The 13508-nt window shown below is 41.6% G+C and overlaps 1 protein-coding gene across 8 annotated transcripts in view; it reads right to left on the reverse strand.

Annotated features, from left to right (window-relative positions):
• The window catches only part of TRAPPC9 (trafficking protein particle complex 9), a 460967-nt gene that overhangs the window by 199570 nt on the left and 247889 nt on the right, over positions 1-13508 (reverse strand). The window contains exon 22 of one of the 8 annotated variants that reach the window (XM_026058553.1): positions 251-1831. The exons of 6 other annotated variants lie outside the window; for them this stretch is intronic. In XM_026058553.1, coding sequence (XP_025914338.1) covers positions 1710-1831 — 122 coding nt within the window. In that variant the 3' untranslated portion in view covers positions 251-1709. Of the gene's footprint in view, positions 1-250; positions 1832-13508 lie in introns of those variants that run through there. One more of the 8 variants, XM_026058554.1, reaches the window with a different exon arrangement.

The following is a 13508-nucleotide window of genomic DNA, read 5'->3' on the forward strand; positions in this document are numbered from 1 at the left end:
AGCCCATTAAAGGTTTTCAATCTCCTAACTCTTCTATTTCCGAAGTATGMAAATAAAACAAGGAGAAATCCCTTCCTCAGTCTGTTGCCAGTTCGGATAAGCAGTGCTGTAATTCTGCCTTATTTTCTGCGCATTTCTCCGGCACACTTAACGAATATTCGWACTAGCACCCACGCAAGGCAATTCCAAGCGAAGGGATCAAGTCCTGACGTTGCCCAACGTTCGAGTAATACCGGGACCTTTTTCTTTCCTTGCTTTATTTGTAACTACCCATTGAGTTTTAAACTTTTTTAATTCTTAAYGGTGCTTACGGCAGATTTTGACAGAGATTGTAAGCGTACCTTATCGGATTTATGAACTGCTYTTCATTAAATGTTTGCAAAATTCGGTGCAAAGCTTAAGTAACACTGACGTTGCAATCAAACACATTATGAATTTTGTACGTTTTGCAAAGCAGCTGGTTAGAGGATGTTTTCATCCCTTGTGGATTTGTTGCTACAGAGGAAGCAAAATATTCATGATTCTCCCTTATAAAAAAAGAAATAGWGTTCTTCTTCTGACATTTTCATTCAGTTCAATATTTCTTTAGGACTTTCTTACATCTTTCTGATGCTCTAGATTGTTCCATCTAGTGAAAAGCCAAAATCCAACATCATGCTGCTTTTTTTTTTTTTTTCCAGTAAATATATATGCTATTTTCAGATTCGGAAGGAACAGAGGTGGGAGTCAGGTTGTAGGAACGAGGGAAAACAGTTAGAGGCTAAACCCCATTTAAAGCGTTATTAAGCTCTACTCTCTCTGTGCTCTATATTCTAGCCATACTCTCACACCTACTTTAYATAGCGATACGAAAACTCAAACACACAGGACCTGAGCTAAGAGAGCCCTGGGCTCCTTAAAGAGGACTCAGTAACCTCAGAGCCCCCTCGAGGCTCGGGACGTATTGAGGTCCCACCAGAGCGCTGAGGTTGCTCCGCAAAGCTCAAAATCAGCAAGTCAAAACCACAGTGAATGCCCCTTTTTTTTTAATTTACAGCTCTTATGTGATCATCTCAAAACTTGTATTTTGCACACACGCAATGGTAAATAAATAGCCATGCACCACCATCAATTCTTATTACGAAGAACGAGGTGACCCTAAGCTGTATAACAGAAACTTGGTCTTGCTAATCCATCATGCGCTTTGCAAAGGACACTGCAGGGACACTAAAAGCCCCAATTTCAACGCGGCAGCGTTTCTACACAGCATGCACRCACTTGTTGGTATAAGGAAAGGATATCATTTGTCTTGACTAACAGCTTTCATCTTCAGGTAAAAAAAGTCTTCCCGTCCAGCAAAGTGCTTTTCTATTGATCATTTTTATACCCCCATTAGTGCACAGCAGCTCTAGGGTTTGCAGCTCTAYGGAGCTGAGCCCCAGCATAAGTTGCGCTGGGAAAATTAGTTCTTGACAGGCAAATCGGGAGCGGAAGGCTTGGTTGAAAAGCGACACCGCACAGGTGAGAGCAGAAGCGACGCAAGGCGAAGGGCCTCTGAAATCACAGCTTGTCGATCAGCCTGGCAGCCCTACTGGAGAWCCTTTGKGCTAGTCAGCATCAAATCCTTTCAWAAATTCACTGAGATCGCTTATTTTCGCCTTGAACTCAGTAGGAATCATCTTCAAGCAATAAAACCACATCGCCTGCCAGAAATGGAAAAAAAAAAAAGTCTACTTTCGGACTGCTCGCGGCCTTGCAACATTTATGAACCAGTGCATTTCGGTGAAAGCTGCAGGATTCAGCATTTTCGTGAAGCACGATGAGGTTTCCATAAATTGCAGCCACATCTCTCCTAGGGGCACATGAATAAAGTCTATTTATGGAATATACAGCAAGTGGATCCAGGGTGGAAACATCACTAGCATTTTCAAAGACCAAATTAGCAAGTTTTCTGTATCCTGAATTCCATAATCCAGTTCCTCTAACTTTTTTCTTCTCCAAATTTTATATTTTTGCAGAATCACATGCTAGTCATATAAAATAAAACGGCCTGAATACAGCTCCAGTAAATTTTTTTGTACATGCACATATATAAGCATACATGTGCAGTAGAAACACTATATATATATATATATATACACACACACACAAACATACATAAAACTGTGTCTAGACATAGCAACAGGAACAAACACATTTTATAGAAAAATGTGAAAGCTGAGACTAAAAATATGAACCTCTTCAAATGGATACCAAGGTGATTCGTGTGAAGGAGCAGAGACAACCACCTCTCACAAAACCCGGTTCAACTCCCTTCCCGTTGGCGACTCCGATTTGGCTGGCAGAAACAGGAATCYGCAGCGATGTGCCAATCACAGATAGTACTGATGTCTGCAATAACTGTTCACCCAGAACTCATTATATGGTAAAAACTTATTTTTCCAAGGAAAGCAAAAATCCAACAGTCTCATGCTTTGTTTTCACTTGACATATACAAAAAAAGTGTGGGCCCCCTAAACGCTCTTGGCCAAAGTGGACATATCAAATTACTTTTTTTTTTTTTTTGCTGAAAAAATATAAAAGGATGTACATCTTTGGGAGCCAAAAGCCCTCTTCAGATGGCTCCATGCACTGGAATCTAGATCACAGCTAAGTGCTGGAGTGCCTGTTGGCTCAGAACGAGTTTTATTGCCTGAAAATGGCTTGAACAGCCAGCAGTGTGTTCAAGTCAGTGATCCAAATATTGCTAATGCTGAAGCAAATGAACTACTGTCTTCAATAGAGAATTAAAAAAAAAGCTTGTTTAGACAAGTCCTGAGGCCATTACACTTCCATATATATTTTATCACTTGAAATGATATATTAAATCTTCAACTGATAGGATGTTATTATCACAGGTTCTATTATTAAGCCACGCAAAGAGACATTAAACAGTCTAATTACTGCAGATTTTCTATTAGGCTTCAGTATAGAAAAGTACCTGCAATGAGGTCTTACTGGGCAGCTCTCTCAGTCTTTCCAGACTGATGTCCTACACACAAAGTATACCCCTTTTCCCAAAGAAAACGGGTGGGTTTTCAATATGYCGAAAGGACAGCCACTCTCACATTGATGTTCTTAGAAGTTCTGGTGTTCTTCTCTAGGGAAAAAAGTACTAAATAATAATATATATACTAGCATAATGAAGTTAGCTTGGCACCAGGCATCCAGAAAGAATCTTCTCTTCCAAGAAGGATGTTAAGAGAAAAAACATGAAAACCTCCAAGGTGGAGATGTCGGTAGGAAACATTCTCCAGGTTTCCAAGGAAAATGTGAATTAAAATACATGAAAAGCTATTATATGTTTTCACAGCTCCGAGGAAAATTAGAAATCCTAATAATTAGCACTGACAAAACCTGAGCAGCATTCTCTAAGGCCGACTGCTCTGTTTTCAACATTGCCACAGGAGAAACAACTAAGGCATATTGGTGGCTGTGTGCAAGAAAACTCGATGCGAATCCCACCAAAGAAAATTGCACTCCAGATCTGAAGCCGCGAAGGTCCCCTCTGCACAGAGGCAGGGGGGCAGCAAAGAGCATCGCCCTCCYGTAGAGCTGCCGGCACATCCCTACGTGCCTGCTTTAATGCTACGCASTCCGGGGACAACTAAACACGAACATCTCACAGAGAGAGGGAGAAGAGCTAGGGAGGCCCCTGMTGCCTCCCTTTTCCACTTTGTTGCATTGAATCATTTCTTTACACATTTCAACAAACTCTAAAATTGAGGAACAGAAAGAAAAATACAAACAGAGAGCCAGTAAATACCACAGCTGCTCCCAAAACGCTCCAGTAAATCTGCATTATTTTCATGTAAATGAACCAATCAGTAGAATAAACTTTGAATGCACATACATGCCCCGATATTTTTCCATTAAAAAAAAAAAAAGGCCACTTCACAACACTTCAACGACAGTATTACACAGTTTAGCTGGATGAACAGAAATGCTCGGGAGCTAAATCAGTGGTCAAAATTGTAAGTACACGTTCTCTTAAAAGAAAGGATGACATGAAAACATAGCGGTTAATGGCCAACAAGATTTTCAGCGTTGATCTTAGGGCATGTTGACAACGTAACTGAACCCAGCGGATCCATGGCTCACACTCCACTGAAGCTATTCAACTTTCACACCCTATTTTCCCTCTCTTCATCATAACCCTGCGTCCTCCAGGTCACCTTCGAGTCCACATCTAATTAGTGTAAATACCGAAGAAAAACTGCAGTGCACATAAGAGGGTTTTGCAGCTCTTTATAAGCACGTTAAGCAGACGACGGAGCCGGGGTGGGAAGCGCGCTGTCAAATCTCATCTCTGCTGTTAGCTTGCCGCCTGACCTTGGAGGTGTCTTCATCCTTAATCGAAACGTGCTCTGCAACTACAGCTTTGTGGGGGGTCTACGTGCGCTTGCAGAGTGAAATTGTAACTTCGAGAAGTGATTTCACAATTTTAAAGTATTTTTTTTAATTTACTACATGACATTTTTAATTTCTTTTTTCTTTATACCTGTAAATACTTGCTGCAAAATACGCAGCATGAGAGCTAAMTGCGAGACGTTGCAGTGCAGTCTTTATACATCATAAATGAAAGACCGGCAACAGTACACATACACACACTGAAAAAGTGCAGCCCTCTTGTCATCGCAAACAAAYGCCATATACAAAAAATAGCTGTACAGACCTTCCTCCCCTCCCAAATCACTACGTGGACAGCAAATTTGACTCTAATACTGTATTTCCAGCCCTCTGGGACCAAGCAGAAACATTTACCTGCTTTTCAGCTACTATTCTAAGGGAGAGTTTTAAGATAAATCACCCTCTATGAATAATTAATCCCGCTTTCTCGGTTAGATTTGTGATTATTAAGTCATTATTTGTTTATCACTCTGCTTCCCCCGCTTGCCTTCAGTCATACTACACTGGAGAAGAAAAACGAAGCTTCATTAGATAATTTGCAAATAAGCCGTCAGCTCTACAGAGTTTTGACGCTTAAAATATCTAGCCAAAGAGATACAAGGATAAAAGAATATTTCATGATGTGGTTTTGTAGCCACTGAACTGGCCATCTGGTTGTCTAGTAGAGGGAAGACTTCTGGTGGCACAACTTCAGCATGGAGAGCTGGACACCAGGCGTTGCACGTAAGCGTCAGCTAAACTCMTATAATGATGGGGACTGGTGGGGACAGGCACACTGAGGAGTCCCGTTCCTGAGCAAACCATTTCTCCTCTCTTTTGGGGACCGGAGGATCTGAGCCTACAGTTCTCAAAGCAGTCGAGCCAGGCTGGCCTCATCTGACATCAATTTAAACCGATCTTCAAACCACACTTGAGGCAGTAGAAGGAAAACCCTGGGCTGCAGGAGCAGGAGGAGACTATAAATTTGAAATCCCACCTGAAGTCTGGAGGTTTGATACTGACTCGGAAGAAGCCCAGATTTGGGGATGCCGTACCTGCAATTCTGAATAAAACCTTGCACTAGGGGAGGCTTCTCGCGACGCCAGGTCAAGGCAGGTCTCGGCGCAGGACGTATCGCTGCGATGCTGGGGAGGATATTTCGAAGTTCAAAAGAACGTAAGCCTAATGTCCCTTCATCGCCAAGCCAGTGGCAGCTGAAGGGAGTAACAAAAAAAATTTGAGAAACAGCCAAATTCCAAGCAAAAGGACGACCATGTCACACTGATGTGTAAATAAAGAAATTGGAAGTAATTCCGTGCAGAAAAACATTTGTTTTGCTTACTAATCAGGGAAATTGCCAGAAGCAAAATATAGTCTCATAATTTTAGTTTAATTTCAAAACTGGACTGAACGTCCCACACTATCAAACCCGAAAGAGGACATTGATCTGAGCAAGCACTGTCTAAGTTTTATTCACCAGCCTTCATTCGCACTGCATTTTAAGCTGGTATCATAAATGAGTCATTTACTGGTTAAAGCAAGAGACTGCAAGACTGAAATTCCCACTATTTTACTGACTTATTCTGTAGCCGAAGGCAAAATAATGATATTTTCTCAGTCTGTCTCTATGTAATATGCACATTATGCTCCTCACAGGGATATGATTCGCTCACTGATGATAAGAAACATTGCAATGTTCTCAGAAAAACAGCATCATAAATTCGCAAGAGGTAAGCAACAGAGTGAAAACAACCGTCTTCTCATACCAGTGCGGTCRCACAACTCAAAAGTTACAACAAACTTTTACCTAAAGATATACAATTCTCTGGTATCAAGCCCCTTGAGGGTTTCTGTTTGTTTTTTAATCAGCTTCCCCCCAAAAAGAGAGGTTTAACAGCATTATAAACCTAATGCTGGCCAGAAATGAAAAGCTTTAAGTTCATTCTGCCCTCGGTGAATACTACCCGTTTGGCTTTTTCAGGACTTCTGCTCTGGAGCCAGATGGGATAAGAACTTCCCATCATCTCCTGATCCCTGGGAGAGTGCAGGAAATGCAAGTCTCCAGCCGGTGAGGACTAAACAAGCCAAGGGAAAAGGAGGAGATGGCTTGAGATCCTCTCCTGGAGGTATGGAGAGCTGATGCGGGGCAAAGAGTTTGGGGAAGGAACCAAGCAGAAAAAATGGTGAAAATAGGATTTGCTTCTTTGGTTAAAAAGATTTGCCCATTTATTTTATTAAAATGCTGCTGGAGTCTGGCTGGTGATGGAGTTGCAGAGACTGATAATGATGCTTCCTCAGATCTACCCAGTATGAAAGCAGAGCTCTAGCAGCTCTTGGTGAGAGCATTGCAATGTTTTCTTCTGGGAACTAGTTAGGAATGGGAGCTATTAAAGAGGCCGTCTCTTTATACGGTCATGTTTCTAGCTCATAAGTCACTTTGTTCTTAGATGCAATGCACGGTGTCCAAATTAGACATCTTCATAGGCTTTGCCTCCCTCAGAACACAGCGACATTCTCTTTCCATGTTTTTAACAATCAGTTTGGATTATTCATGTTACAGTTCTTGGACTCATATTCATTGGGTAAAAAGGCAAAATTATTCTTTTGTCTCCTACTTTTACCCTCTTGGAACAGATCAGTTATTTTAGCAATCWCATTTGTCGGTTGAGGTGTTTCCTTCAGAAGCACCGAGAAACATTTTAGAAGGAAATTTTTTGCACTACTGTAATGCTATTCAGCAGAAATATAGTTTTCCCCAAATCTTAGTTCATTTATTCCTGTTTATGCTGAACATATCACTGAAGAATCCTATGAAATTAAAAAAAAAGTTAATGTATGTGTTTGTGTACTTATACCACAAAAACTTTCCAAATGGAAGGAGCCTCTCGGTTATTTATTCAGCAAACAAAATACACGTGGGCAGGCAATAACAACAGAGTACCTTTTCTCACGTCTTCACTATATTTTCAGCGCGACAACACCACACAAGTCAGAGCCTTGAACAAAGAGGAAGATTTTATGCTGAGCCCTGATCGTTGAATAGACAGCAAGAACAAAGTGCACCTCCAGAAGTGCTTTACCCGTAAGTACCCCGACCCAAGGTGCTGCTAACGTAATTTGGATTCCAAGTGCTGAAATGGTATCTAAGAAGAGAGACAGTCAAGCGAGGCTACCTACAGCTCTATAAATTCTTTACAAACCTTGAACCACAAGCAGGAAACTATAGAAAAAATATGTAGTGTCTTAAGACTCTTTCTGAGGTTCACGAGAGCTATAAATTGAGCATAAAACGTGTCACTAGTTACACATTTATGAGTTGCTAGCAGCAAGTCACTAGTTACACGTAAAATACATTCACTTAATAGGCACGGGCTCTGTCTCTACAGCGAAGCAAAGCCATGGATTAGCTCGAGTCGGTACACTGAACTCTCCAGCACGGCGTGCACCAGCCGGAAAAGCTGCAGCTGAAGCGATGAGATCCTGCGACGGACGGTTTGTAMAACTTGTGCACTTCTCTCAAAGTGACTCGGTCTTTCCCTAAAAACCACCCTTGCTATTTTAGTTGTTGCAAGGAGATTTAAATCGAGATTCCTCAGCTGAAAACTCAGTTACGTCAGGAATCGTTCGTCCTTTTAGAAAGTAACCAGGAGCCAAAGACATTTCTGTGATGGGAAACAGCAGCTAAAAGGACTTGCAGGGCCACCAAATGTGCTAGGGGCAAAACTCAGCAGAGGTACATGAGGTCAGAAGTAGGTCACGTTATCTGCGTATTTTATAAAATTTGACAAGTTACACATTAGAGGCAATCACGCAATAAATCGCCGAACACAAGCAAGTAGGAAGTAAAAATTCCCCTTGGTTAATAAACGAATTAGGAAAAGACTATAAAGACTATACAAGTTGCAGAGCCAGCAGAAAGGAGAATAAATAAAACATCTATGGCAAAATACATTTTCAGAGAACGGTAAGTGCAGGCAAGCATTTTTGGCTTCGCTGAAGATACAGCTTTGACATTCCTGCTCTCTCGGGGAAGCTAGCTATTTAAAACAAAAAGATGAAACGAGTAAATGGCAACCGCCAATTGCTGCACATTGGTTGAATATACGTCAATAAAGATCTAGAAGTTTATTTTTCAATTTTTTTTAAACCTATCCCCCTGCTTATGGATGAGATCTAGGGGAGAATTTAATGAAAACAACGTGGTTTTAGTAACTGACTTGCACTGAGTTTCCTGAATTTACAACAAAGTTCATGTCGAAAGTCGACAGCCTCATGCCAACGCAAGACCAGCCTGGAGCATTACCCCATTAGACCCCAAAAGAGCTGCCTTTATTTTACCAACAAATGCCACTGTGAGAAAAAATACATATATATATATATATATCAGAAAACAGCCTGTTCCCCACAAGAATGCTTACCCAATAAAGCAAATTACTGAGTATTTGAATGGCTAACTGTAAGAAAAGCAATTACAAAAAAAAGAGATGTCATAGTGAATGCAAATTTGCAAGACACCACCATTAAAGTAATTACATCTGCTGTAAGCTCAAATAAGAATTCAATAGTCTAAAAAAGGCAAGAGAGAATGCAGCCCAGACAGCAACCCTACACGGGATTTCACACGGCGAGGTGAGTATAAAAAGCATCACGATTCACTACACAACGCGTGGAAGACGAGAGCATGCAGTAGGATTTCCATTATTTTATCAGTCTGGGACCTAGAACTTACTTTTATTTCACAAGCACCACGATTACCTCTGAAGGCCATGAAAGCTATGAGCAAATAACATTTTGATTTGCAGTTAGGATCCCAGTTTACGATTTTACGTAATTTTTATCATATTCCAGGCTGGTTCCTTCTGCAATCTAACAGCGACAGCAATAAAAGCACACCCCAAATTCTCTGCTTCGCAGGAGTCCTGCAAGAAATATGYTACCATCAGACAATTTCCAATTCCCCCAATATTTTAAAACCATCACTGACATTACAAAGTTCTTCTTCTGTTAAAAAAAAAAGTGTATATGTGTGTGTGTGTGTGTATATACATTTTTTGGCAGGAATGAGCCATTCAAGCACTGCAAGCCTCTTCATAAAGTCATACTCTCCCTTTCTCCGTCATTCCCTTCAGCTGATGCCCATTTACCTAAACCTTATCCAATTACAAGAGAAAATACTTGCAGAATTAAGATGTTTTCAGTCTCTCTCCTCCTTTTTGAGAGGTTTTCATCCTGGGCTGCTGCCTGGCACCACGATCACAGAACAATGCTAACAGCTATAACCACGTGGACTAACTCAAACTACCAAAGCTTGGAAACGATGGTGTTAAGAGCCATCTCGGGCATACAGAAAGAGGAGAATTAAAATAATTTCCTGCTATGAAGGAACCTCTTTGAAAAGGCAGGTGATAATGGTACCCACGTGTCAGAAGATAAGAACAACCTCCAGCGGTGCCAACTCCAAGACGTTCTTAGCGGAGCAGCGCAATTAATTTCATTATACACCGAGAAGAAAAGTCTACCTATCAGTGTACTATTTTACTCATCCCTTTTCTGGTGCTACATAACGTTTCGTGAATAAAGAGAGTTACAGAGCAGCTTATTATTATGAAAATACGATGACAGGGCCTGCGCCTCCCCAAGCGGCACAAAACCCCGGGCGCCTCCCCTCTGAAAAACCTTGTCGTTTTGCTGAGCCGCCTGCCAACAGACTATTTCTTCTCCGCCTTTCCTTGGATCATAGAGCCCTAATTTTGTCCGCGTGGCAATTAATCTCTTCTCCCCCAGATTTTTATATCAAGATATTAGCAGATGCTCTGAAGGCTCCACGTTGGATGCTCAGCTAGTATCTGCAGCCTTGTATTCCTGGAATTATCCCTTTCTTCCCCTCCTCTTTTCTCCCTTTGGTCTATGCTGGTTCAGTAGGCACGCGTGATCTCTCCGTGCCCGCTGCGGTCCTCACCGGCATGCTACGGGCATGCCCTGGAGCAGATCTAACCACCACCACCCACGTTTCTGCTCCAGCAGCTATTTCCAGGCTCCTTCCTTCCTTCCTTCGACAAGCCGCACGCCGGCATTACGTCTTCGGCTCGCGCAGCTAAGGAAATGAACGGTGGAGATGTCAGGCAGATATAGCGCGTGCCTAAAACATGTCGCTATAAGGGCAGTTTGCCTTTCGCTTGCGCCCGGTCTTATCCCCTTTAATAAAAAAAAAGGTTTCCTAGAGCGAATCTTTTGACTAATAGGTATCGAGATGGTCTTTGGGAAAATAAAACCGTTCGCTTAAGGAGAAGGAGCACGTTTAATGCGAGCGGATACATCATCGTGCCCCAAGTATTCATTTCATGCACAAAAATCCTTCCGATGCTTTATACCTTTAGTGTCACARTAAAGAAATCGTCTTATTACTGAAGCACGATGAGAGAGTAAACAGCAGCTGTGTGATAGCACCGATGTAGCAGTACGTATCCCCGCGAGGATTCGTGACCTTTCAGCCTCGGGTTTTGAATGCTGCAGCTAAAAATATCTTTTCTCCACTGACAAACATTACAGCGCCATGCTGCAGAATAGCAATGAGGAGCTTTATGCTCTAATGGCTTTACTATAAATAGAATCTCTTCAACGCTAAAAGCTCTTCATTAAAACGATTACTGACTACAACACACAACAGGAACAAGCGATACCAAACCTCAGGCTTTGTAGCACAACTGATCTTAAACGTACTAGATTTAAGATTTCCAAAGGAACTGCATAATTTGGTAAGCAAAGAAGAAAAAAAAAAAAAATAGAATTCTCCCCTTCCCTTGCAGCAACATGAAAAGCTTTCTTTGATATAATATTAACAGGCTATTAATAGGTTGAGGAATCTGCTTCCTAGTATTCTCGTTTTCTCCAGTTCAGTGCCAAATTAACTGTATAATGCAACGTCAAATTGAAGCGCAAAGTCACCGATGTCAGTGCTTGAGCATAAAAAATGATCGGTTTATCTGTTAGAGCAGAACGATTTTCTTCACTGCCCTGTTTAAGGCAGGGGCTGTCATCTCACGAGGCCAGGCTACGACGCTGCAGGAGCCAGCTACGCTGCGCTGAGAGTTATTCTCTAGGACCGAAGTCGCAGTGTGACAAGGGATGGACGGGACGGCGAGTGGGATGGGCATCCGACTTACCATTTCAGGACAAACCCTCAATAAAGGCAACATTAGAAGGGTGCTTTGAGATGTACTGGCAATGTACCATCAGACTGACATCTCACAGGTACTATGCCATGAGATAGACACCATGGACAAGGTGTAAATTAAAGCCAAAATAAGGCACAGTTTTAAAATGACAAGTAATCCTAACGTATCAGCAATGGAAGGCAGAAACTTCCAGGAAGAAGATAAATATGACCTGCCAATCACCAAAAWTTTTTTACCCACTACAATTGCTAGAGATAACAAGCTTGTAGAGTATCCTGTTGAGTTAACAAGGACATGTCTGAAGGATTCAAAGATCTTTGAAACTTCACGGATACGTACCAGAAATTGCTGCATGTATGTGGTCAATCAATGAAGTGTGATCCCCTCCAAGACTGTAGTTCAAAGCATGCAGTAATGCTACACAACCTGCACAACCACTGAGAAAGGAAAGTATTTCATTCTCAGATGCAGTTTACTTGCTCCCATCTAAGCCTGGACTGCTAGCTGTCTTCCAGCTAGCCAGGCCTACAATTAGCAGTGCTTACGATGAGCCTCGTAAATGGGCTAGTGCATCTTCTAAGGACTAGTCAGTCCCAGGCTCATATGAGGAAGACTTCAGCCACTGTCTAACCAAAGGTTATTTCTTGTAGCAGCTTGGTATATCTGTGAAAATGTTATGCAAAAAAAACCCCAAACCCCAAAATAGAGGAAAAGAAAAACAAAACTCTTGAACCTTGCTTAAGATCTGAAGGGAATACGTACTGAAAGACTAGAGTATATGAAGCCTCCAAACTTCTTCACTGTGAGAGTAACAGAGCAYTGGAACAGGTTACCAAGAGAAGTTGTGGAGTCTCCTTCCTTGGAGATATTCAAAAGCCGTCTGGACGCAATCCTGGGCAACGTGCTCTCCTGCTTGAGCAGGGGGGTTGGACTAGGTGATCTCCAGAGGTCCCTTCCAACCTCAACCATTCTGTGATTCTGTGAGCCACTGAGGTTGAAAAGAAAGCGGTTATCTGTCTATGGAGCCATACCCACACCCACGTAGTTTTATGTGTATAATTTAGCTGACAAAACAGCACACCATCTGATTGCCCACCACTCAATTCCAGAACTCCCCATCCTTTGACTTTTTGTTCCTGAGGTTCTGCAAATATGTTTTTGCTTCCGCATTTTTAACCTGTTTGAATTAAAGCAGATGTGGTAGGTAATGCAAAATCTTTTTTGTAGGAAAGGCACAGTTTTGATTAGTTGGAACTAATAGCACATTTAAATATAGTATGGGCTTTCTTCTTTTAGTTTTGTTTATCATTAGAGAAATCGCATAAACCAAATCAAACATAAACCAAATTTAGACTACCCAAACAATTAAGGATGAATTTTTCCCCTCTGACATTCAGACAAATGGCAAATTTTCATTCCCCTTCAAAGATTTCTAATATACAGAACTACATACTTTTTTTTTTTTTTAAATTAGAGGATTCGCTACTCACATGCCATATGCTGTGTGATATGTTTAACAGAATGTTACGCTTCTAATTGCCTACCAATCAAGGGCTCATATTTTCCAACAATTAGCAGGCTAAAGTATAAATTTCCTGCTGTAGTTAGTGCTTTCAGGCATCTAACAGAGCCTACAATATTTTAATCCACACTTCTTCAAAACCACAAACATGATTTGGCATCAGTACGAGACCTCCACATACACAAGAAAAAAGGGGGGGGGGGATACGGAGAGAGGAGAATGAAAGACACATTTCTACCTACAGCACCATCTTTTTTAATTCCCAGGATCTCCCATAAAAATTAATGTCAGAGTCCAATACTCTCTGACCAGGTTCTTTCAGATATCGGTCACAGTTACAAGACATTCGGTCCCAAAAAGGGGGTAGAGATCTTAGATGGGGTTTTACGGGTTTTTGTTTGGTT

The sequence above is a fragment of the Apteryx rowi genome, unplaced genomic scaffold (genome assembly GCF_003343035.1).
Source record: "Apteryx rowi isolate R43461 unplaced genomic scaffold, aptRow1 scaffold_148, whole genome shotgun sequence".
NCBI lineage: Eukaryota > Metazoa > Chordata > Aves > Apterygiformes > Apterygidae > Apteryx > Apteryx rowi.